The 25,301-nt window shown below is 42.1% G+C and overlaps 1 protein-coding gene across 5 annotated transcripts; it reads right to left on the reverse strand.

The window, feature by feature from the left end:
* Positions 1–1,283: 1,283 nt before the first annotated feature.
* On the reverse strand, positions 1,284–25,198 carry IQCB1 (IQ motif containing B1). 5 transcript variants are annotated; one of them, XM_027637260.1, is made up of 15 exons: positions 24,933–25,076; positions 24,541–24,785; positions 23,559–23,721; positions 21,697–21,826; positions 18,931–19,024; positions 17,763–17,862; positions 17,184–17,356; positions 14,546–14,658; positions 13,400–13,524; positions 8,414–8,556; positions 7,844–7,992; positions 7,253–7,381; positions 6,720–6,876; positions 5,439–5,668; positions 1,284–1,492 (listed from the first exon to the last, which is right to left on the reverse strand). In XM_027637260.1, exons 2-14 carry the CDS (start codon positions 24,632–24,634, stop codon positions 5,439–5,441), a joined length of 1,800 nt encoding a protein of 599 aa, XP_027493061.1. In that variant the 5' UTR covers positions 24,635–24,785; positions 24,933–25,076; the 3' UTR covers positions 1,284–1,492. The 5 variants fall into 5 exon arrangements, with proteins under 5 accessions (XP_027493061.1, XP_027493060.1, XP_027493058.1 ...); XM_027637259.1 differs by lacking the exons at positions 1,284–1,492; positions 24,933–25,076 and adding an exon at positions 25,104–25,198 and having other exon boundaries at positions 5,045–5,668; XM_027637257.1 differs by lacking the exon at positions 1,284–1,492 and having other exon boundaries at positions 5,045–5,668; positions 24,933–25,075.
* Positions 25,199–25,301: the final 103 nt, after the last annotated feature.

Genomic DNA, 25,301 nt, shown 5'->3' on the forward strand with positions numbered 1-25,301 from the left:
GTTGCTTTGATTGTTTCTAGGATTAAGTGCTGCAGTTCACTGGCTCTATTGTGTAATGCTAGAGTGAGGCCCAGCTCACTCTATTTGGGTCTTGTTACCCGACTTGTATGTGTGTGTGTGTTCATCTCGTTCTGAGCAGGCAGGTTCTGTATTGGTGAGACACGTTAAAAGGAGATCAGAATAGCTTGTATTCATAGGTTTTATTAAGAGATCCAGCACAGGTAATAACATTGCTTCTGTCTGAGGATCTAATTAGAGAAGAACTAAATTCTGCAGAGAAAAGTTGAATGTGGAGAGAAGTAAATAGCATGGCAACCTTGAGCTCTTTCTGTGTGCTCAACATCTGATTATACAAATATTTTTTCTTTCCAGGGCCTGTCAAACTCCCATTTCAGTTTAGTAGAATGGGATTTCAGTGGCACTGGTCTCACAGCATCCTCCACTGAAGGCTCTTAAATTACAAATGCAACAGTAAGCCTCATTTGAGAGAGGAAAAGACAGAAACAATATATGCTCAAGGTCACAGAGGAGTTCTCCAGCACAACTGGGAAAAATTGCCAGAGCTGTGGTGTCCTGACCTTGGTCCTCACCTGCCAGACTTTGTCATTCTGTCCCAAGACAGCACCTGGAGTAAACCCAGCCCTACCTTCAGGGAGAGCAGGGGAGAGGGGTTGGGAGGCACCTGTCCTTCAGTTCCCCTTGGTCAATCTGGACCCTTATATCACTCATGTAGTAAACAACCTATTAAAGGGTTCTTCGCTGTACACAAGGATGCCTAGAGGATGACCTGGTGCTATTGTGCTGGAAAGAAGGATGATAAGGAGAACTTGGAGGCCCGTTTTGCAATGGTCTTTGCAGCTCCCCCTGCAAAGGGCTGCCTCCTTTTATGATGAAGGATAATTTATAAATAGCCCTGATTCCGCTACTTGGAGAAAGCTTTTGTTCCTCCCTATACTCGATATATGTGATACTTTGCAGTGGAGAGCAGATGTTTGTACCGGATTCTGCTTGCATGGAAATCGGCCGTAGAAGACTCAGAGGGAAGGGGTGAAATAGCATCAGGGTTATCTCCTGTCCTCAGCTCAGAGCTCCTATTACAGCCAGTCTGAAAGGCCAGGAGACGCCCTTGGACTCAGCAGCGCAATCTTGAGCGCGTGCCTGTGTCTCTGCTGGAGATGAGCATCCTGTTGTTTGCAGAGTCCAGTTACAGCTACAGCTGAAAAAAAAACACCTGTCTGCATGAACAGGAATTTTCCTCAATTTCAGGAGCCAGCAGAGGACACTGCCTTGTCTCTCTCTCTGAAAGGGCTGAGTAATTCTTTGTTTGTTTTGTTCCTTTGCTGCCTTCTTCCAGCTCCATGACTTTGGTGGCACCTTTGGCAGAAGAACAGTCACTGTCCCTTCCATTTTATCCATATCCACCAGAGGATTTTGTTTTCCAGATTGTCTGCTGCTGCTGAAGCTGTAGCAATAACACTCCTGTATAGCTTTACTTAAGGGAGGGAAGAAACAAAACCACATGACAAATTGGTCCAATTTATCACAGCAACAGAAACCTGCAATTCAGCTGAATCGCCCCCACAGGCCAGCTGAGACAGCCATCAGTATTTAAGGACCTGAGTGACACTGCCTGAATAGCTCCAGCTCCACCTCTGCCCCTCCCCTCGTCACAGGTGCCCCCAGGTGTGTCACTCCACTGGTGTGGAGGGCACTCCCACACTTCCCCTGGGTGACCAGGGTCTGTCTTCAGCCTGCTGGGGAAGGCCTGCTCGCTACCCACAGGGGCACAGCCCAGACCTGCTGGGCACAACCAAACTCTGCCCCTTTTTCCTACTTGGCTTGACCACCTATGCTGCATGTTTATGTCCAAGTAACAGCTCCAAATTTTCTGGGCATGCCTGTGGCACACAGGGAAGTGGGAGCAGGACTGGTCCCATCTCAGTTCACAGCCTCTCCTACAGCCTTTTTTTTTTTGGGTGACTGTATAACCCAGAGAGGATTGTTCACCTCGTAGCAAGCTGGAGATGGCTTCTGTTCAGCTGTCTATACCTCTTCCCGTTATTCAGGCAGGAGTATTTTATTCCAGAAAGAGCTGCAATGAAATAAAATGCTAGCAATATGTCCTGCCTATGGTGCACGTGGTGCAGGACTTGAAAAGAGCATGAATCAAGCTATGCCAAATTCCTCCCAGCAAGGGAGCCTGGAGATCTCTTTTGCTGGGCCCAGGCTCCAAGCTGGCCACAGCAACTGGCATTTGAGAACATCTCCCAGCTCTGCCTCAGCATGTAGTGGCTCCGTTCTGGCTTGTTCTGCCTGGAACAGTAACAGGAACAAGTGACAGGTTATACAGTTACATATGGCCATAGGCACATTCCCTCATAGCTCTTGTGCCTCTGTTTCCCTGGTCTGTAAAATGGAGGTGACTGCAATATCCTGGTGACAAGCACAAAGTAAAACAAGGCATTTTTGTCAGGGCAGTGGTGGGGCAGAGGAGTTCAGGCTGCTGGATCAGCAACTTTATTTCCTTCAGCAAGACAGCACCTTCTACTAGGCTCTCTGTTCACTTAAAACCCCTCATTAAGTGAACTGCAAATATGCAAACTGCATATTCCAAAGTGGGACTTCATTATCCACTCCAATGGCAGTGAGTGGCAGAGGCCATTACAATAAATTTTTTGGTAAGTGTCTCTCTAATTCACTTTGTATTTAACACTGGCCATGGGGGGGCATCTCTTTTAGTAAGATACGTTCAGCAAAGCCCCTCTGCGACCATGTCCCTGCTCTAAGGAGGTGATTAGGAATAAACAGAATAGCAGTGGCTGCTCTGTCAAAATAGTTTGGGGCAGAGGGGACAGTGATGTATACAGAGGACTCAGGTATTTAGGAGGGAACAGCTGGCCTGCTGCAGTGCATCCATCCAGAGATGCTGGGCCTTTTCCAGTGCCAGAGCTTGGAAGCTGCTGGGGGACAGTTTCCATACCCTGGAGTGCTTGGTGACTGCCCCCAGGCCCTCTGCTCTGGTGGTTGTAGGACACCTGTCCTGTTATGGGCACGGCTTAAAACTAACAACAGAGTTGTGCAGAACAAAACGTAACTCAACAGACACATGCAAGTACCCTAGCAAATACCGAATGGATTGTTCCACCATTTAATTCTCCAAGAAAGGAATCATGAGCCAATTCAAGTGCATTCCAAATCACAGTTCTTTTTAAAAAATTAACAGAGCCCAGCTCTTCCTCCTGGCAGCTGTCCAATTATTAATTTCAACTATCAGCTGCAACTGAATGGGCTTGGGTTTCTGCCCACTATCTCTATTTATTTGTTTTCCATTCATCTCCACTGAAATTAAAACTCAAAGCCATCTAGAGAGAATGGAAGACAAACATGTTGAAACAATATTGCTGCCCACATAAAACCAGCAGAAATCACTGCACTTTTTCCTCCTCTGCAGTAAGATCTAATTTTTAAGAATCTGTGCCTTTTACCTGAAAAACAGTGCAGGCACTGTGGCACTAGTACAGTCTCGAGTTCTTGTTCTGGGTACATCCATAGGCAGGATCCTACTGGAGGTGTTTACTGTCTTCTGGGTCACAGTGACTGCAGAGGCCCTGGGTTGGAGACCTTTCTGGATTAAACAACTTCATGGTTTAAGAAGACAGAGTCAGATGGTCACACCGAGGCTACAAATCCCCAGAGTTTGGACTGTGCCCATGCTCCCGTACACTGCATTGGCTGTGGGAAGAACTGCAGGCTTTTAAAGGAAAAAGGCAGCCCAAGGGAGCACTGGTGACCTGTGAGCCCCAAGGAACATGGGCTGCTGAGGGCTCAAGGGTCCATCTGGCAGAGCATCTTCAGTCATAGGCTTGCCCAGCTGGTGAAGAGGGCTTTAAACTACAGTTGCCAGGGGAGAGGAACCTCCATCCATCCCACTTGTACCAGCCTGATGCCAAAGCCAGCAAGAGAAGCCTAGAGTCTGGAGAGGGATCACAAGAGGGCAGAAGAGCACCTGAAGAGCAGCATAAAGGAATTGCAGCCACTCCAGCCAGGAAGTCGGTCTCATCAGGGATCCAACTCGAATGCCCCCGTGCAAATGCACACAGCATGGGGAATAAACAAGAGGAGTTAGAGATATACACACAGTGATATACAGACCTGCAGGGCTGTGATATTATTGACACCACAGAGAAGGGAGGGATGGCTTCTCTGACTGGACTCTTGGAATGGAAGGATACAGGTTCCTAGGAAGGAAAGGCATGGGAGACGAGGTGGAGTTGTTGCCTTCTATGTCAATGACCAGCTGGAGTGCACGGAGCTCTGGAGATGGATGAGGAGCTGACAGAGTTTATGGGTCAGGATTAAAGGGATGGCAGGGACATTACAGTGGTGGTCTGCTACAGGCTGCCCCAAGAGGAAAACCAAGCTGATGAAGCCCTCTACAGACAGATAGGAACAGCCTCACATTCACAAGCCCTGGTCCTCATGGGGTGCTTAAACCATCTCGATACCTGTTAGAGGGACAACACAGCAGGGGACAAGCAATCCAGGAGGTTCCTGAATGCATTGATGATAACTTCCTTCTCCAAGAGAGAGAGGAGACAACAAGGAGAGACTGGTAAGGAATGGGCAGCCTTGGCTGCAGTGACCATGAAATGGTGGAGTTCAAGATCCTAAGGCTGGCAAGGGAGGTGCATAGCAAGCTCACTACCCTGGACTTTAGGAGAGCAGACTGACTTCTTGAGTGACCTGCTTGGTAGAGTACCATGGAATAAAGCCCTGGAGGGAAGACGGGCCCAAGAAAGCTGGTTAATATTCAAGGATCACCTTCTTCTCCAAGCTCAGGAGCAACGCATCCCAACAAAAAGGAAGTCAGACAAAAAACAACAGGAGGCCTTCATGGATGAAAATGAAACTCCTGCACAAACTCAAATAAACAGGAGCTTACAGAGGGTGGAAGCAAGGACAGGTAGCCTGGGAGAAATATAGAGAAAGCACCCAGTGTACCTTGTGCTTGTTTGATTTTGTATTGGTGCCTTGTTTTGTTCTGAACCCATCTTTATTTCAAAGCACGTGACTTGATAAAAATGTTTTGCTATAAAAGCCTAGGCTTTTCCAATGTCCTGATTTTTTATGCATACCAGTGTGAGCAAGAACCGAAAAGACAAAGTTTATAAACTTACCTTTAAAGTGATACAAATTACAAAATATTTACAACTACATTTACAACTACAGTATTTAAATCCTATTTGCGACAAGATCAATAGGATCCAACTGTTGATGTACAGGAAGGGATTCTTTCCAAGATAAGTAAAATACACTAAAATGAGGTTTTGGTATTTTTCAGTGTTTTTCAAATGTTTTCCTTCCTTAAAAACACACAAAAGTAAGTGCACAGTACAAGGTATGAGTCTGGTTGAATATGGAATTCTTCTGCCTGTTACCTATAAAGATTTTCTTCCACCAATAAAGAGAGTTTCCAGTTCTGTATTTAGGGCCTCATCAGGAATTACATCATCCTCCATAAACTCATCTCCAAGCTTTTTCCACCATGGCCAGCGAGTGTATTTCAGCATAGTGTTGTGGGATTGTCTTGCCTTGGTAGCTACAGGGACTGATCGACTCACGAAGACACCAATGTCTTTTTCTGTGGTCTCTGCTAACCCTGGAGCATCTGTAAAAACAAGGAGGAGTTTTTTATATTTTGTTTGTGGCTTTATGAGTATTTCAAATAAAAAAAGGAGCACTACCCTCCCACTTCCCACTGTCCTAGGTCATCCCTTTCCCCATGCTGGCATTGCAATTTTATGGTTGCATGATAAATCTGATTGGAGAGGTGATCCAAATAAAGGCTAATCCGAAAAAATAAATACATAATGGAGTAGAAAGAAGAAGGGGGAAAGCAGGACTACTTCTTTTAGGTGCAGTGGTGGCATCCACCAAAATGACTTCTTGGGTAAGTATGACCTAAGAGGGTCTCCTGGTCACTACTGCTGGATCAGTGCTCCTGGCGCAGGGTGACATCAGCAGGGTGTTTCCACTGCCCTGGCACAGCAGCACTGAGAATTCCCTGCCTGGGGGACCCAGCACAGTGTAAGAGTGTGTTGCTGATTTGCCTGCTCAGGGAGCAATGAGCTGCAGTGACACAGCACATGACAGACTAAATAATGGAATTCAGTAACGTGCTGAATTCTACCCGGCTTGGGTGCTCTCTGGTGGCTGCAGTTTGCTACTCTTGCTCCTTCACTCTGGGCCACTTGTCTGGAATTAAGATATCATGATAGTGAATTCTGTTTCACATAAAGCCAGGCCAGAGAAAATGAAAGCATGATTCAGAATTCATAGCTCAAAGATTTCCTTCTTTATCTGGAAGGGGTTAGAGGCCTTCAACCAGCAGCTTACTTACAACACAAGAAAACAAAACAAAGCAAAACAAATGTAGAGGAATAGGTTGTGTGAGATTCCCTTTTTAGAAATTTTAATGCCTTTTGCAGGGCCATTGCTTGTAGAAGAATAAGATACGCCTTGAAAAGCAGGTGTACTTAACCTACAGCAACACTTGGATAATCTTTAACAAAGCCTGAATCTCAAGATAAGGCATATGGCAAAGGAAGAAAGATCTTTGAGTTTTGAAATGAGGCTTTACCACCATGCACTCTAATTTTCCATCTAAATTGGTTTAATCCAAATGGTAATCAAAACTATGATCACAGGCAGTCGCATACTCATTAGCAGCTCCACATCAGTGTTGACTTGAGCCAGTAATGTCTCTCTCCTCTGTGCTGCTCTCTGATCCAGCCTGCTCCTCAACAGGAACTGTGCCAGCTTCTCCTGAGCCTGCATATGTAATTCTTTACTCATTTCTTCTGACATTTGGGAAGCCTGGAGGAAAGTAACAGTTTGTTACCATTAGGAGCTGGTTATTTTAAATCTTCCGGGGGTAGAATAATGCCTAAGGAATGCAAATGCTGTTCTTAATTGTTAACTTAATAATTTTGCTTCCTCTGCAACTATCTCTGAAGTTATCCTGCATCAAGTATATAAATTTTTCAATTACAGTTTGCTTTGACACTTTTTATTAGATTAATGGTTAAAATCCCCAATATCCTGCTGCCTTGCAGTCAAACAAGCAGGGTTAACACACACATACCTCACATGGATTATCTTGATCAGAATTTATGATGCTGAATTTATTTCATCCCTAGAGTATTTTATGTTGCATCATTAATGCAAATTATGAAATGACTAAGAAACAGACCGGATGCAATTTGATGTAGTCATCCACCTTCTGCTGCAAAGCTAGTCTCTGCTCATCAGTCAGTCCCTTGGGTTCTTTCCAAGGAGAGAGAGGTCTCCTCCTTCTTCGTTTTTCCAAGAATTTACAAGCCTTTGTAAAGAACATATGAGAATATGACAATCACAGACAAGAAGTTTGTCTTCTCACTTTGTTTGTAATCAATCAGTGAAAGAAAAATATTTCCATAATGCATTGTTAAAGCCTAAATGCAGCTGTGATGCTGAAAAGACAACATACAAGGTCAGCATGAACACTAAATAGTAAGTAACAACACTCATAATAAGTCACTGACTCATCTGTAGTGTGGTGACATTCCAACCTCAGGTTTTGAAGTAGCAACTCTTACATTTAAGTTACAAAACTGTATTAGGATTTGTAACCTATGCAAGGTTTAACCCTTCTAAGCAACTTGTGGCTCTAGACTATCATCTGCTGAGTAACTTTTTGATAACTTATGGCAACATTGACGGTAAGACAATAAACAGTTTTGTGAGACATCACAGTAATCCACTGAGTCCTATCTAATGCTAGAACAAAAGTATATATACTTACTGTTCTCTGAATGATGACAGCTGCTTTATACTCCTTAAGAGATTGTTTCTGTTGATGAAAAATTCTTCTTGCTCTATACCCTCGCCAGAATCTCTGGATAGTTAATGCTGATTTATCCTCCATTTCCTCCATGTATTTATTTACCTGACCTACAAATGTAACAAAAATCCAGTTACAAGACTGTGGGTTAGGATCTCTTAACAATTTACATTGTTTATCCTCAAACTAGATAGTACCAAAGCAGCTTGGGTGCTCTTAGTTAAAAACCCCTCCTCCCCAAGGTCCACTAGCTGTGGGTCATGTCTTGCAGACTTGTAGCTGCAATGGAGCTTTGTAACACAAGAAAATGGGCTCTCCCTTTCTCCTGCACCATTCTGAAGGCAGCAGATCTTGATCAGTAGTTACTGAGCCCTGGGGGAATTAGCATGTTCTCTTTCAGATAATTGGGTCAGGAGAAGAGACAGTAAGACTACAGTGCAAACAGACGTGCAAGATTAGGACATGTATTTGGGGAAACTGGAGGAGTCCCAGATAGTTTAATCTTCTGCTATAGTTTAATATAAATCATACTGGCATGGACTCTTTCCAGCAAGGCCAGCTGTCGTTCATGGAAAAGTCTCATGGCTCTCTGTCTCTGAAGTTGCATTTGCAGTTTTAGAGCCTCATCTTCCTTCTGTTTTGCTAAGTGTTGCAGCTCCTGTTCCCGTTTAGCTCTGCAATACATAAGTACATTAACAATTACCTTAAGCTGTACATTTCTTTAAAGTATCTCTCTTTCTCTTTGTGTTAAATAGTCCAGTGCTGAGGAAGGAAATCCACAAAATAATCTGCTACCCCAGCTGTTGGCTGCAGAACCACACGAAGCAACGAAAAGTCACCTTCAAATTAGCCCCAGATCTCTTATACCCACAAAAAACTCTGAGCCTATGAAACCAAAGGATACAATTTTACTTAGGATAAAGTTCTAAGGACTCTGAAAGGAGCAATGCTCCATGTGGGACATTCACAGCCAGCACAAACTGGAAAAATAATTTTGTTTCCATCATCTAGGGAAGAGGTAAAGCAAGATTAGCCATCTGCTCCAGTATGCACCTTTCCCAGTCCATCCATCAGCATGCATGGCACCTGCTTCTTATAATACATACTACTATTTTTCTACTGACTGCAGGAGTAGATCAGAATGTTGGCTGTCAAGCCTCACTTCTTAAAGGTGGAGCGATTTTTTTCTCCAGGAAATACAGACTGACATTTTCTCCATCAACTTTGTTAACAGAACACTAGGAAAGAATTTTCTTGCAAATTCTTCCTGATCTGTACTAGATTTGATGTTAAGATGTTGCCCTGCTGTGACTGGCACGGGAAAAGACTCAGCAGATGTTTCACAGATGAGACAACAGAAAACTCTGCAACTGGCCCTGGAGTGTTTAAACTAAAAATAGCCTATACATCAATTATATATATACTAACATATCAATACAGAGACTAATACGTAAATACTGGATATATTAATGTATCAATACTAATAATTACTGAGACCATTTCAACATGGTCTCTGTGAAGTATGAAAGAAGAGGTGTGAGCTAGGACTCCCCTTCACTGCCCCTTCTCATCCCAATGGATCCCACCTCATTAGCAGCTTAATGCCTGAGACTTCATGAGTTTACCCCAAAACGAGGTAACAATGTGACTTCTCTGTTCCTACTGCAGCAAAATCACTTGCCCACTCAGGACCTGAGTACCCCAACTGGGCCCACAGCCCTGAGTTCTGCTCTCCTCGAGCACTTTTCCAGGGACATTGAAAGAAGTGCTTTAAGCATTAGGAAAGAAAACCAAGGGACGGAGCACAGGTACAAGGGATGCCTGAAAGGAGAAAAAAAAGCCAGTAGACTAGAACTAATGTACAGCAATTTTGGTATTGCTGCATGTCATATCTTTAGACTCACACTACTGTTGAAATAATTGTGTGTTTCTCATCACTAGTGTAAATTGAGGTGCAATTTTTCCACCAATCATACTTTCAGCCTCCATAACTGGGTGGGGAAAGATGGGATGGAAGCTGTCGTGTAAAAGAGATGCTCTGGATTTAAAGATCTGACCCTAACTGAAAAGCCTCCAGCACAACCTGACACACCATAATCCCTCTACAACTGTAACAAAGACTTGAGGTGTGCCCACACACCAACCTACAGAGACAAATCATGACACATGTGGTTTCAAGGAAACTAGAGGTTTTCAGCTCATGCATTTCTGCAAATTAGAGCTGTAAATCTTTGCATTTTTAATCCAGGAAATTAATGTTTTAATCCAAATATTATATTTCTACAGTGAATGAAGTTGCAGCATCAAACAGGACTTTTGATGGCATTTTCTTGATAAAACTATTAATATTTTCCCCATAGATTTTTATCAGCCTCATTAGGTTGAAAATTACAAGAATATTTAATGAACTTTTCAGATGCACCTTTGTGAAACTACCAGTAGTGTCTGTCAGGTATTTAAATGTTTCTTTGATACTGATTCTTTCCCATATAGTCTGAAAAACACATGCCCTTCTTCATTCTCTGTTCCTCCTAATGATAAGATGCGTTTGCTTGCACAAGACCACACTGTGACAGGGAAATGCCTCTGAACAGAAGAAAAACATACACAGAGTAAGATCCAAGCTTCCTTCAGCAGTTCATGGCAGAGATCAGCCTCACTCTGATCATCTCTTTATATATATAAAATGGTTTAATTTTCCCTGCATAATTAACACAAATTCTTGCCATTTTAAGAGTCTTACAATTAGCTACATAACAGTGAACTAACTTCAAGGACAGATTACAGGCTTTAATATTCACTGGAGAGACATTTCTGAAACCATAGTTTCAGAAGTTTATAACTTGCAGAGTTTAAATCTTCCACTGCAGCTGCAGGTGAGCCAAGTTTGGAGTTTCAGCCTCTGTAGTATTTAACCACACTTGTTCTAAAATAAATCTGTGAATATAACCAGAACTTGACTGTTTAAAATTAAAAAGTCCTCTTGAAGGTTCTTCCAAAGTCATGCTTGCAGTATTCCAAAAACTATTTTTCAGCATAATGCTAGCAGCAGTTTTGACCCAGACAGAAGAAAACCAACACTGGAGCTGCACAGTTACTGTATTTGCTCAGTACACTGGGACTGACTGAGCCATGAACACACAACTTTAAGGATATTAATAAGTTTCCATTCCTCTCAATATTAAACAAACACTTTCAAAAGTCCATTTAAAGGATTCAAGAACTACTTAAGAGGCATACACTAATGCTTGCAGTATTGAAAATATGACACAAGGGAGTCAAGCAGCTTGTTGATTGCCGATAGCCTCGTCACACTTTCCCTTCTACTTTACCATGTTATGTCTTGGCCCAACATCCAAATTTCCTGGGCTATGAGTTTGGCTTGCAGGCTTGCAAGGTGCCTGATGAGAGCAGGAATATTGGCTTGAAGTGTATGGTGGAGTAAAAAGGAGCAACAAGGTGTCATTCTTGGTGTTTCAGTACAAAAGCTGCAGTGACTAGTGGCCCTCAACAGACACACTACGTCCCCCTGCAAATCTTCCAAAAGTTAAAGAGTACACCTTAGATAATCCAATATCTTCTTAATGCCAATCTAGACAACAACAAATCATAACTGTTTGTTTTCTATCACCTTGGTCACGATGCAATGTAATTCGACATTCATATCTTGGTATAGTTTTGACATGGTAATGCTCAATGGGTGCAAAAAAAGTTTGAAAAAACCCCTGCTGTAGAGTCTGAACTTGATTTAGATCCATTAACCTATATTAAATTCACATTAAATTTCTCAAAAGAGTTAGCCTAACATGTGCTAACATTACTGCTGAAATCTTACTTCAAGTGAGACAAGCATTATTTACATAGCTTCATTTTTCTGTGCTGCTCCAAAGCAGAGGATACTATCTAGGTCACTGAAACTACTCCACTTCCAAGAGTCAAAGATTTCAAAAATTAATGAAGAACAAGGTCTTGCAATCACCATACTGAGCAAGCACTATGGGCTTTTGTTTCTGCAGCACTCTGGCATGTGGAAACTCTGGGACAGCTTCACATATAATTTACAGTGCAATTTTGTGTCAAGTTAACCGTGAATCAGTTAACTGTTCTACCACCAGTACATCATCTTCTAGTGCTATTTAGTGCAATCCCATGCTACAGTGTGCCACACTTTCAGTTTTCCATATGCCACAAATTTTTACATAGAAAACATAAAAGCATCACAGAAGTAAGTTTTTTCACAGAGAAGTCTGGCAGCTGGGAAAGGGACAGTTGGAGATTTTGGCACCAGAAGTGGCAGTTTGGTACTGCTGGAAAAGCACATTGTTTGGATGTTTCTGCTAAAAGAATCTGTAGTGAAACAGCTCATATTGGCATTACATTACCTTTATGTTTTAGAAATAGCAGCTGACTGGAAAAAGCCATCTTCAAGATGAAGGAATACTTGGTCAGCCCAAACTCAGGGCCTGGGATATGGAAACAAACTCTCAGGGAAGGTATTTCCAGCAAGGATGGGAAGGTGAATGGGAATTGCCAGCACAGATTTATCACAGGCAAATCATGTTTGACCAGCTAGATCGCATTCTGTGATGAGATGACTGGCTCTGCGGATGAGGGGAGAGCACTGGATGTCATTGTCCTTGAATTTATCAAAGCTGTCATCACAATCTCCCATGCAGGGCAGGGCTGGCACTCAGAGAAACCTCCACAAACACATAAAATGGGTCAACAGAAACCACATGAAGTTCAAATGGGAAGTTCTACACCTGGTACCAAACAACCTCATGAATCAGTACAAGCTGGGCACTGACTACCTGGGCAGCAGCTCCAATGAAAAGGACCTGGGGTTCCTGGTGGGATTACAGGCTGAACACGAGCCAGGAGCATGCCCTTGCAGGGCATACTGGGCTGCACCAGCACAAGCAGAGGCAGCAATCAAAGATGATTATTTGGCTTTACTCAGCACTCTTGAGGGCATATCTGCAATATTGGTCAAACTACTGGGACCCCCACTGGTAGACAAGATACTGACAAAAGGGAGGGATAGACACTGTCCAAACAGAGACAATCAGGGCTATGGAAGGTAGGATATACAAGGATAGGTGAGGTTTATTTAGCCAAAAGGAAGGCAAATATAATTTCTGTCTTCCATTTCCTAAGTGTTATAGAGCAGACACAGCCAGATCATGGAAGTGGTCAGAAAAAGGACAGGAGGCAGTGGTAAGGACTGCAACAAGGAAATTCCCACTGGTTGTAATGGAAGAATTCTTCACAAGGCAAATTATCCAGCACCAGGAAAGTGGCCAAGTGAGATGGTGGGATCTCCACCCTTGGAGACCTCCAGAACTGGATATGGCCCTGAGCAGACAGATTCTATTTTAACGCTGGGCCTATTTCAACCAGGACATTGAATTAGATGACCTGAATTTTTCCTGTCAGTCTGTGAACTGAGAAAACCCAACCCAAACCTTCTTACTAGACTCTACTCCTTATTGTTTTTCACAAAGCCATAGTATTTACCTGAAGCTTCTCTGTAATGTGGTCACTGCTTGGGGTAGCTTTTTCAGCCTTCTCCTTGTCTGAAATCCCCTCCATGTAGCCTGGATTATAGATGCTGCTTGATGCTGCTTCTGAAATAAAACAGTCCGTAGAATATTTTCTATGCATAAAAATTATGCTTTCATAATTGGACAATGTCAATATTTGGCTAAAACCCACCAGTTTTCAAATGCATCGAATTCACTATTTGTACAGCTTGGGGAATTTAAGGTCTTGTAAGACAGTTATTATCATGAACCCCATATTTGCCCCAAAGGCAGCTCATCTGATCCCCTGTATTGATGCTTTCTGTGGCAAACAAATGAATCTACAGAACAAATATATATATAAGCGATGTTAGAAATTTGCCTTTAAAACACCTGAAGCACTTGGCATTTCAAATGGTGATTCAATCAAAACACCTACTCTAGAGAGGACAGAAAGACAAGTTTGGAGAATTAGCGGCAGGAAAAATGTTACATCTGCAGTATGATCAGAAGCCACTGAAATGCAATCATGAAAAAGAAAATCAATTCTATTCTTAAACGAATTTAAAAAAAAAAAAACCACAAACCAACCCACCTTGCTCTGTTGCAGATGAAAGAAAACCTCTACAAACACAACTCTGATTTCTTTAAAGTATTGTCTCTGAGAAAACTGCATGTAAAATTTTTTTAAGAAGCTCATAAAACACGTCATCCCTTTTACTGGGAACACAGCCCAGGTGGTGTTCTTACTGCATATTTTCTCTATATGACTTAATTCTATGTGAATGCTGCTTAGAATTCAGAGATCTAAATTTGTAACACCGACATGAGAAAAGCAGACACAATTATTTTTATTTTATGATTAGTCAAAAAATTAATTCTTTTTCCCCTACGATTGTATTGAAATCTATGGTGAATCTACAAAGAAAGTCAATCTCTTGAGTCATAGTCCCATATCCTATTAATAAGCAATTTCTTGATGTTTTCAAAAAAAAAGAAAAAATAATAAATATGAAATTTAAAAATCCATAGTGAAAAATTGAAAAGTGTCATGGAAGAGATAGAGTAAATCCATTCTAAACATATAAAAATCACATATAACTACGATTTCACATAAAAAAGTCTAATCAAACTTTATCACCTGCATTTCTCCTTTTCCACTGGATTGTTCCAAATATAGCATGTCCAAGAGCTGATTGAGCTCCCTGTCAAATCCTTTGCCAGTCCACTGTTTATTTAAAAGCCCTTTTAATCCTAAGGGAAAGAGAAACAGCATGTGATAGCAGTAGGTGAATGTTTCCTTTCAGGATTTCAAAGTAACGAACTGGAGTCAACAAATAAAATCTGATTCTATGTGCAAAGGAACACTAGAGCTGAACACCACTGGCCACCTTTGAGTTTCAATGCAGAATATTATCAAAGAATATCTGGTGCTCCAACCATCACAGAGAAGTATTATCCAGTGATTTTGTATGTCTGAATAAGTATTGTGTCTACAAAACGGGCAGTTAAATTATCAGTGTACTTTCAGTGTCTTAACAGTAAGTCATTGTAAGGTACTAAAAGAATGTAAAGCACCACAAAAGTGCAGAGTGTTATTAGCAATATTTTCGTATTTTTCATAATAAAATTTATTTATTTATAACTGGAATTGTTTGATGTCTTATCTGCATAACACAGTCTGTGAGTACATGTGCATCCAATTCATGAGACAAGGTAGCTTTTTGGGCTTGCAGTAGCTAAAAATCACACTTGTGCTCCCCCCACAAGGCACACACACTCCCTGTGCAAGTACACAGTAACACAAGGTAAAAGCTTTGTATCAGACAAATCCCAGAGCCCAAGAGCTCTGCGGGGAATTGCAGGAAAGAAGGAGGGCAGGAAGTAGGCACGTGTTTGGATAGCCTCCTGAAGAACTGCAGATTCAAGTAACTTTTCCATCTTCAAATCATTGTAAGCATATTCATACACTAGGGAACTCCAAAACTCATATAGACTTACAAGATCTGAATATGGAGCACCAAGTCCTCCATGCAAACAGAAATGGCACCTCTGTGGCACCCCATGCACCATTTTCAAAAGATGATGACAGTTAAACACTTGAGGAGAGACACAGGTGAGATTCTAAATGGAGTTTGTTGGTGCCCTAAGGCTGTCTACAAAAGCAAGTAGTCTGGCTACACAGGGCAGCTCCCTCACAGAAGTGCTGTGGGTCTGACACATTGGCCAGTCTCTGTACAGACTACACAGCTGATGCACCTTCCAGCCACTGCCAGGGAGTACCTGGTGTTTGCCTCTCAGACGTGTCAACCCATGCAGATAAAAAGACCAGGCCTTCCTGGAAACCTGATGTAAAGACTGTGCTAGTCTTGGGTTCAGGTGATGTCCTCACCTTGGGCAGGCTGCTTACACTGGAGCACCTCACACTGGCAATGGTTCCGAGCCACTGAGAAGCCAAGTGACTTCAGTGAGATGCCAGATGGTGGAAATGCTGTGATGCTTTCTTTGTTGCTGTTATTCCTTAAACTATCTAAAGGATTCCAAATCTGAGTGAAAACTAACATAAGGATTCTAACTTTAAAAAAAAGTAGAGGAAAAAAGCAATTTTTTTTTCATTTCTCAGTGGAAAGACAAAATGCACAGAAGAGACATGAAGAGTTTCTAAACAACTGTGGCATATTGTGATTCTGGAGTAAAACAAAGCACCATCTTTTGATGGAGACTTGCATCTCTTCAGACAAGCCAGCATTCCACAACTGGGATGATCAGACGATCACAACAGCTTCACAAGGATCCACAATGTGATACCAGCCTTAGGCTCACTATATTTAATTTTAAACCAAAAGGAAGCCCTCCCCTCTCAAGCAAAAGGGTAGCAAAGCTGCCCATCTGGTCCAGAAATCTACCTGGCTGGTACTGCCTAATAAGTAGTCAGCACAAGTGTAAAAATTCAGAATTGAACATTTTTGTCTACCATTCCCATTTCTTACTGTCCTTGTCCCCAAAGGACTGAGGCTGCTCATGAGTAGTTTTGACCAACAACATAAAAGACCTGGCAAACATCAAAGCCTCTTCCTTAGTCACCACAGGCATGACAGAGGACAAAAGGGCTTCCTGGAACTCCCTGCCAGGCTAGAGACAGAAACATTGAATGGGACACCTCATTAAAGAATGAACAACAGAGCAGATTATACACATATGCAGCCTCCTCATCTAAAGGCATCAAGACAAAATGATAAACTCATTACATGAATTCTTGGAAAGAATTCATTCCAATTACTTGGATATCAAAAGTCAGCTCCTCAATAACAGAACAGCATCTATCAGATGAGCAGACCTGTAACACCCAGGGTCAGAAGTTCACTTTGAGTAAAACTTAAAGCACAGTGGCAGACGTGTGACACAGGGCTCTGACTGTGGCAGTACAGACACTCTGCTACTGGGATCCCTCAGTAACCAACCTGCCCAGGGAAACAGGAAGAAGTAAAGCCCATCAAGCTGGAAGTGACAAACAACAGGCTTAAAAGACAAGTTACCACATGCAGAGTCCGCAGAAGAAAATAAACCTAGGAAACAGAAAGAGGCACAGTATCTTAAACTACAACAAAAATGAACAGAAAAGAAGGAGGAAAAAAGCCCCAAAAGCAACACAGAACTGCAGTTTCCACCTGTACTGGATAGTTATTGAACCAAGATGGGAAACCTTCATCTTTGTATTCTCACAGTGACTTAACTCCTTGCAGAGGGCTGAGCCATGGGTCCCATGTATGTTTACAAACCTTTGTAACGAGCTGTGAGTAACTGCACAAGCTGTTTGCTCAATTTTGCCACCACCAACAGCAGTTTTGTGGCAGCACTTCCAACAGCAGGATTGGTGGTAGATGAAAGCTTATAAACAAGTTCATCCAAAATAGAGTGAAGGGTCGCTTTATCAACTTGAAGGAAGACAGAACTTGAAAAAGAAGAAAGGAAAAAAAAGGGGAAGGGGGACAGAAGTGTCAATTAAAAAGCATGAGCTTTTTAACAGTGATTATTTTTAGATATGTCAGGCCATATAGCAAGCCAACATGCCCAGCTAGCTGGGCCAGCAACCTGATCCAGGCAGTACTACTATTTCAATCAACCAATTCCCATTTTCTCAATTTAACCAGATAAAACCTCCAGCTTTTTACTTTTTTTTTTATTTCTACAACAAAGACTAGGGAAAAAAACCAAAACAAGAAAACACAACAATTCTTGTATATGAATAATATATATATTAAATATATAATATATATAGAAAATTTATTTTACCAAGTGCTAATGAATTGAGTTTAAAATTTATAATTCAGAAAAATAATTATATAAAAACAACTGACCTATTGATCCTCAAAATATTGTGTAAAACAGACATCATTATAATTGCTGTTTCAACATCATCTGTTATTAACAACTGCAGGAAGCAATCATTTTGCAGTACTGCAAAAAAACCAAAAACAAGCAAACAAGAAATTACACAATCAGAACCAGACATGAAAATACCATAAATCAAATAAACTTCATTATGGAACACAAGCCATAACAAGTAAAACCAGATACTGTTTCTGGAACAAACTCCCTCATTTCTAATTTTTACACTGGAACTTACTGAAATACGTAAACTACTTCAAGATCCAAAAAACATGATGAACCCTGTTTTTTCTGCCTTTGGATATCCCCCAGGCCCTGATGTTGCAATGGAATAAAAGCTTCGAAACCTTTTATGTTACACTAGTACTGGTTTCTTGTTACAACAGCAGAATTATCACTGGGGCAACAATATCCAAAAAAGATAAGGACTTCAACCTTGACAGTTTGTTACACCAGGTTATTTAATCCAAGTCCACTGATATCATTAAAGCACCATCTTTTTTATGACAGTGCATCACTGTCTACATAGTCAGCAATTTTTCTGACCATGTGTGCTTTTAGTTACACAGCTTATGATCCTTATGGTTTTGTTCTATACTAGAAAGAAAAACAAATTCTGCTTTTTAAAATCAGCATTATTAACATTGGTTTAATTGAAAGCTTATTTTTGTCAGAAATGTATAGTGAAGTTTGTTAGGAATTTGTAAAGCTTCCTGGCATGGCAACAACCTCAGAAATCTGTTTCCAACTCTAACCACTCCTCAGGGCCAGCAGTGTACTCTAGTTAAATTTCTGCATATTTTAATCACACACAGGAAAAGATCAACTGTCTCCTATTGGGAAAAAAATTGATTTTAAAGGTATAGAATTACAATGGGAAATTGCAATTTTAGAATGAGAAGGAAGACACTTCTAATGTTTGTCTCTGGAAGACTAGAAGTGGAACTCTTGAGTATTTCCCTTTAGTGGATCTTTTCCATTTTAGATATTGCTGTTGAGCTGAATACTTTAAGAGACTGATTTACCATCTGCTTCAACATAGAAGACTAGGTGGATACTAGCTTAAGAGTGATTCTTGATACCTGTAGTTGCCATAAATAAATGTTCAGGTGTTTTATAGGTTGCCATTTCCCTTACCACATGCTGCTAGTTGAATATGCCCATCGAGCAGCCAGCAGATGGCATTGGTTACTGTTTGGAACCAGTGTAAAAAATCTTGTTTTTCTTTATCCTAAACAAAAGAGAAGTAGGTAAAAACATGTGCATGTATCTTCACTAAGGACTTCATCTTGACGTAGTGGGAAGCTCTGTATGCCCCGGGAATTTGGAGACCAAAACTCCACCAAATTCCCAAATGAGGTCAGTGAAATTATAGGAACGAGTCATAAAAAAACCCAACTTGTGAGTTCTTTGAGGTCAGAGATCAGTCAATAAGACCTTAACATACTAAAAAAGTAAAAGCACCCATTTGTGAAAAATTCATAACAAGGAGAGAGAAGTCTTGTTTACTTCTTAAAAAATATTTGATAGCATAGGAGGGATAAGAAGACAAACAATAGCTCAGTAAAAATGCATCACAGATTTAATGCACAAAGTGGGAAATACCATTATTTAAGATTAAAGAAGAGGGGGAAAAAAAAGGTACAAAGTGGCCAAGGACACAGTTAAAATGGAAAAGGTTCCCAAAAAACTGGTTTGGTGAAGCTTTAGAAGCACTTCATAGTTGGAGATCTGGGAGCAAACACCAAACCACTATTAAGTTGAAATTTGATCCCTTTGCCAAATAGAGACATTATGTGCTTGCCTGTGATAACACTGGACTGGAAAAAAACACAGAATCAATCACAGAATGGTTGGGATGGAAGGGACCTTAAAGATCATCTAGTTCCAAACCCCTTGTCATGGGCTGAGACACCTTCCACTAGACCAGATTGCTCAGAGCCCCATTCAACCCAGCCCTGAACACTTTCAGGGACTGGGCATCCACAGCTTCTCTGGGCAACTTGTTCCAGTGTTTTACCACCTTGACAGTACATAATTTCTTCCCAATATCTAATGTAAACCTCCCTCTTTCAGTGTCACAGCCATCACCCCTTGTCCTGTCACTACATGCCCCTGTAAAAAGCCCCTCTCCAGCTTTCCTGTAGCCCCTTTAGGTACTGGGAGGTGATACAAGGTCTCCTCAGGGACTTCTCTTCATGCTGAACAACCTCCCATCTCTCTTCACAGAAGAGGTGCTCCAGCACTCTGCCATTACCAGAAGGAATTTAAGTTTTAACATGTGAATGCACATACAGATGCACAGTCTAGAGTCTGTACTCCAGGTGTGAGCTACAGGCCACTGGAAATATAGAATCTTGGGGCAGGGGGGACTGCAAAGGAGCTTTTGATAGTACTACATTGCTGACAAATGTTGTTATAGAACATACGGCCTGATATCTCCCACATTACTTGAGCCTCCACAAATGAAACCATGGAAAGCCTAGTCCCTAGATCTGTGCTGTAAGCCCCAGCCGTCAGTCAAAGTTTAACTTTGTATTTGATCCTTACTGACACGGAGAAATACAAAATAACAGTGATAAGTTAACATGTAATATTATCTGTTCTGTGTTTTGGCAACATGACAGTTTCTGAAAGCTATTTCAGTACTTCCCTTGACTTCAAAGACTTGTACAAAAAGCAAATGAGGACAGAATAAACTACAAATCCCCACTGGTACAGTGGGATTTCCAAAATTCCACTGAGCAAGCACCAAGTCTGGGTGCCCCGTCACCTCTGAGACCACAAAGTTTAAAAGACAAAGTACTAATTACAGTGAAGACTGCATTTGCATTCAAAAGAAATCTTTGCCCACAAGCATGACTCAAGTAGCATGTAGGCTGAGACATAATAAGAAAGTGTGGGGGAAATTACATATTGCGGATAAGACTTGAGTCTCCTGGGATGTCTTTCAGGACAGTGCTTCCTTCTTAAGCACCAAATGCACTTCTCAAGTACTGGACTCTCAGAAAAGATGTTACTGATGCTTTCTGAGAATTGATTGTTTGTGGTGTCTATCAGAATACTTTGTAGGAAAACTTTGACTAAGTGCAAGAAGCCAGTGAGCCAAAAAATTAGATAATATGGGGAAACGGGAAACTGTCGGAATCCATGAGGTCGGTTATTTAAATTACTCATGGCTTTCATCTGTTGAGCTTGTTTCTTCTGATTCTAGAACTCAGAATGCTTCAGAAGCATGAGGGAACCTAACTGGGCAAACCCTTCTTCTCTGCAAAGAGGGGGGGAGAAATGCGAGAAAGTGTCTAAATCTATAAATTCACAAAGTCTGCCTTTAGCATTCCCAGTGTGTAAGTTCAGAAGCAGTGAGCATTCTTGGAATTTTTTTGCCAATTTTACAGCAGAAATTGTATGGCAAAACAAACTTCAACAAATCTGATTTAAAAATCTTAAGACTTCCTAAACCATTTTTTGTAAAGCTGAATAAAAGCAGTGGGAACTGAGTCGTTACAAAGGCTGACCTAATGATATGCAAAGTTAAGACACTACCGTGACTGCGATACTGCCTTTTGTAAGGCTTTTTCTCCCCTCTTATACTGCTCTCATTCTTCATTCCTACTTACAATTGCAATCCTTCCCTCTACCTTTAAAACTTGTGAAAAGTAGTAGACAAACTTTCTAAACAGGCCTGTGGTAACAAACTGGCTTTGCACAAGTCATGGACCAAATGCTTCCCAATGACAGATTTCAGTTTCAAAGCTCCAAGGCATAAGAAGAACAACTGTGATTTCTGGAAAATAATTTTTTATAATACAGTGTCCCTAGAATAATATTCTACTTATCCAATACATGACCTTGGAAAGCTTACAGAGGTTCTCTGCTCTTTTAACTATGAAATTTAAATACCTTGATTGCTCGGATAAATCTCGCCTGCAAGCGCTTTCCCAAAACCAGCAGGTTGTCTGTGGCCGAAGGAAGAAACTTCTTGTAAAATTCCTCAGGATCTTCTTTCATCTCTAGTCCTACACAACAATGACTGAAATGGAAAAAAAAAAAAAAAGAAGAAGAAAAAACCATCAACCTGAATAGTCAAAGGCCTGTTTGAACAGCTCTGAATGAATGTCACGTCATCAGAGAAGAAATGCTTCACTGGCATGGGACAATTCACCACTGAACAACAGCTCACTGCTGTGACTGGCTCCAAGGTGGCTGCCTCCAAAAGAAGAGGAATCACTGGCAGGCTGGAGACCATACTACTACTTATTATGGCATTTTTCAGTTTAAAACATATCCAAAGCACTTTCTCCTTTGACTTCAAAGGATCTGTTCAGGCTTGTTCCGTATGCTAGGGAAGGGCTCTGATGGTCATGAAGAAGGAAAAAAAAAAAAGGCAAAATAGACAGGTAGACAAAAAAATTGATAAAGGAAGACTGATATGAAGGGGGTGCACATCAGGCAATGAAAATATGTGTAAAAACCCCTATTATTTATCACAAAACCTTCAGCAACCCTGTCTAAAACCTTTTGCTAGCTGAGGAAGACGTGGGCTAGAAATCAGTTCCTCAGATCTCAGCTCTTATTTTACTCACCGCAAACACATCGGTTGTTTCTGGAAGACTTTTTACAAGAAACTGCATGTTTTACAACTGGGAAGTTTTTCAGTTCTGCACTCAGCACAGATACCAGTGCAACAAAAGAGTCTTCAAGATTTTTTACAAATTTTGCTTTCTGACATTTTATCTAGGCTTTGTTAACTTTTCAGGAATGCACAAATGTAAAGCTTTGTTTACCAAGGCCCTTGGAAAGCAAATTCTAGGCATGAAGCTGAGATTCATCCAGTTACAAAAGGACATTTTTACAGCTAGAATAAATTTCACTATTGTGTGCAAACTGAAATAGTTTATAGGGGATGATTTAAGTATCACACTACTCTAGTGATAAATCTTGCATTCTCTTACTGAAATTCCTTGCATTAAAAATTCATACTGCAGATACGGCATAAACAAGAGATGGTCGCCTAATTACTTCATGCCTTAGAATTTTGCTCCCTAGTTAAGCCAAAACCACATACAACTTGAGAAAAATTTAAAATGCATTATTTTTCCTAACATGTAAAATTGAGATTGGATCACTGTGGATTTGAGTTTAAAGCTTTCTTATTTACTAGCTATGAATTAAATTTAACAACGTCATCCTCACAACATCACTACATGGGGTTATCTAGTTTATATGAACCCTGTCATCTATTATACTAAAAATAGCAAATAGGTACTTAAAATAGCTATATTAAATAAACACTTGAATACAGCCAAACTAAGCTGTGAGTCAATCAGGTCAAAGATCTTTGCAAGGCGAAATCTAAGCAAACAAGCCTTTTTAAATATCTACAATTCAAAATTAGAAATTACCAGATAATTGCAACCAGATAAGAAAATTTACCATATAAAAAAATTACCAGATAAGAACTGTTGCACTGATGAGTACTGTCCATTAAAAAAAAGGGTAAAGCCAACACAAACCCTGTTCCCACCACACAATTTACCCAGCTCAGTGACACACAACGCGAATGAATTAAACAGGACCAATTAGGCTATGCCTGACCCCTCCGCTCTTGACTGCTCCCTGCACTTTAACCCTGGCCTTTTCTGAGCAGCGAGCCTTGTTCTGGATGGGAGCCAATGTATTGCAGCTTGAAAAGAAAAGAGCAAGATGAAAGGACCGAAAGAAAACTAGAAGAAAACTTCTTAGCTAGTTTTTTTTTTTTTTACCTTAGTATCTCTGCTAGCTGGGCAGCAGTGGCCCAGCCTCCCTGCAGTCGAGAGTGGTCTTGCCTAAGGACCAGCAAGCAGTACTGAGTAAGACCATAATCATATATATCTTGCTTCATTTGTTTTGATTCTTCACATCCCAAGGAAGGGCTACTTAAAACTCCTGTGAGAGACAAAGATGAGCATAAGATTCTGATGTGCAAGTTTTTTTTTTTCTTTTACTAAAACATAAGGAGAGTATATGCACACAGAGCCAGGATTAAAGTAATTGTAAGAGTGCTAACAACTTCATAAAGTATTTTGTCAGCATTTTTTGCTCCTGCAGCTACAAACCATTTGTAAGACTACATGACAATCGGGAAGGATCGCTAAACTTAGGTTGCCATTTTCTCTCTACACATTTAGTAGGAAAACATACATTACCTGGGATATGGCCCATTTGTATGAATTTCCTGAGCCACATAAAACCACAGCCACTGGGAAACATATATCTTCCTTATAATTATATCCCAATTTAGAACAGGACCTGACTTGTTCCAACCATTCCTAAGAGCAGTGGCTGTGTGGCAGAAGGGGAGGCAGGGGAGTCACACAGGAGCTCATGATTACACTTCTGTGTTAAGACTTAAACACTGAATACTGAGGACCACCCTGGCTCTCTGCCCAGAATCACTGGGAGAAATGATTTGACCAAGTATAAGATTCCTGCCCGCATCAGCAGGACAAGGGCCCACATCATCGGGGTGACAGCTGAGAGACAGGAACTCCTGTCCATTTGCTCCCCAACTCCTCCTCCTTATTGTTGCCAAACCAAACGCCACTCAATGCCACTCTCAGGAAAAGCTGCACTGTCAACCTTACAGAGTCTCCAGCCATGCCAGAAATATTCAGAAAAACCTTCAGTATTTAAGGAGGCAGAAGAGAGAAGGACTGTCCATAGCTCGCCAGCCCATCCTTTTATTTTAGGAAAGGTATTAATTACCCTTTAACTTCAGCAGCAGCAGGGGGATGTCCTGTTCCCCGCTCTCAGTGATCTGAGCAGCCAAGGCCACAACCTGGGGGTCCGCAGCTGCCATGGGGAGCAGCCACAGGCGCACACCACCAGCGATTCCAGCCTCCTTCCTCCCTAATTGTGGCGGTGCAGGCGCGGGGTCCTTACGCCACTACCTCCATCCCACCTCCAGCTCCTGCACCACCGGCTGGAAGCCTCGGGCCGCCCCTCTCCCCCTGGGGAAGGAAACAAACATGGAGGGAGCCCCGACCGCGCTGCCTCCCGAGGTCGCGGGCGGCCGGACCGGCTCTGCCGGCAGCGCGGGGCTCTGGCCGGGCGGCCCGAGCGCAGCCCCGCGGGGCGGGCAGCGGCAGCGGCCGCACCTCAGCCTCGGCCGGGGGAGGGGGCGAGGGAGCGGTACCCTCTCCCACCGGCGTCACCCTGGAGCCCCCACGGCCCCCGGGAGCGGCGGCGCCGGTGCCGCGAACCCCCGCACCGCGGGGCCCCCTCAGGCGCTCTGAGAGCACCCTCCGCACACCCCAGGCCCCTCTCACCGCCGCGCGGGGGCTCCCCCACTGCGGGGGGGGAAAGGGGGGGGATCGGATCGCTGGATCCGCCGTCTCCAACGCGACCGCTCCCCCGCGCCCCCCTCCCCGCACAGCTGCGTGGTCGCGGCCGCTCTCCGCCAACCAGCACTCTCCTCCAAGGGAGGAGGGGGTCATTTGCATATCCGCGTGCAGGCCGGCGCGTCC

Source organism: Corapipo altera, unplaced genomic scaffold (assembly GCF_003945725.1).
Source record: "Corapipo altera isolate COAL_440 unplaced genomic scaffold, ASM394572v1 45, whole genome shotgun sequence".
In the NCBI taxonomy this organism is placed as follows: domain Eukaryota; kingdom Metazoa; phylum Chordata; class Aves; order Passeriformes; family Pipridae; genus Corapipo; species Corapipo altera.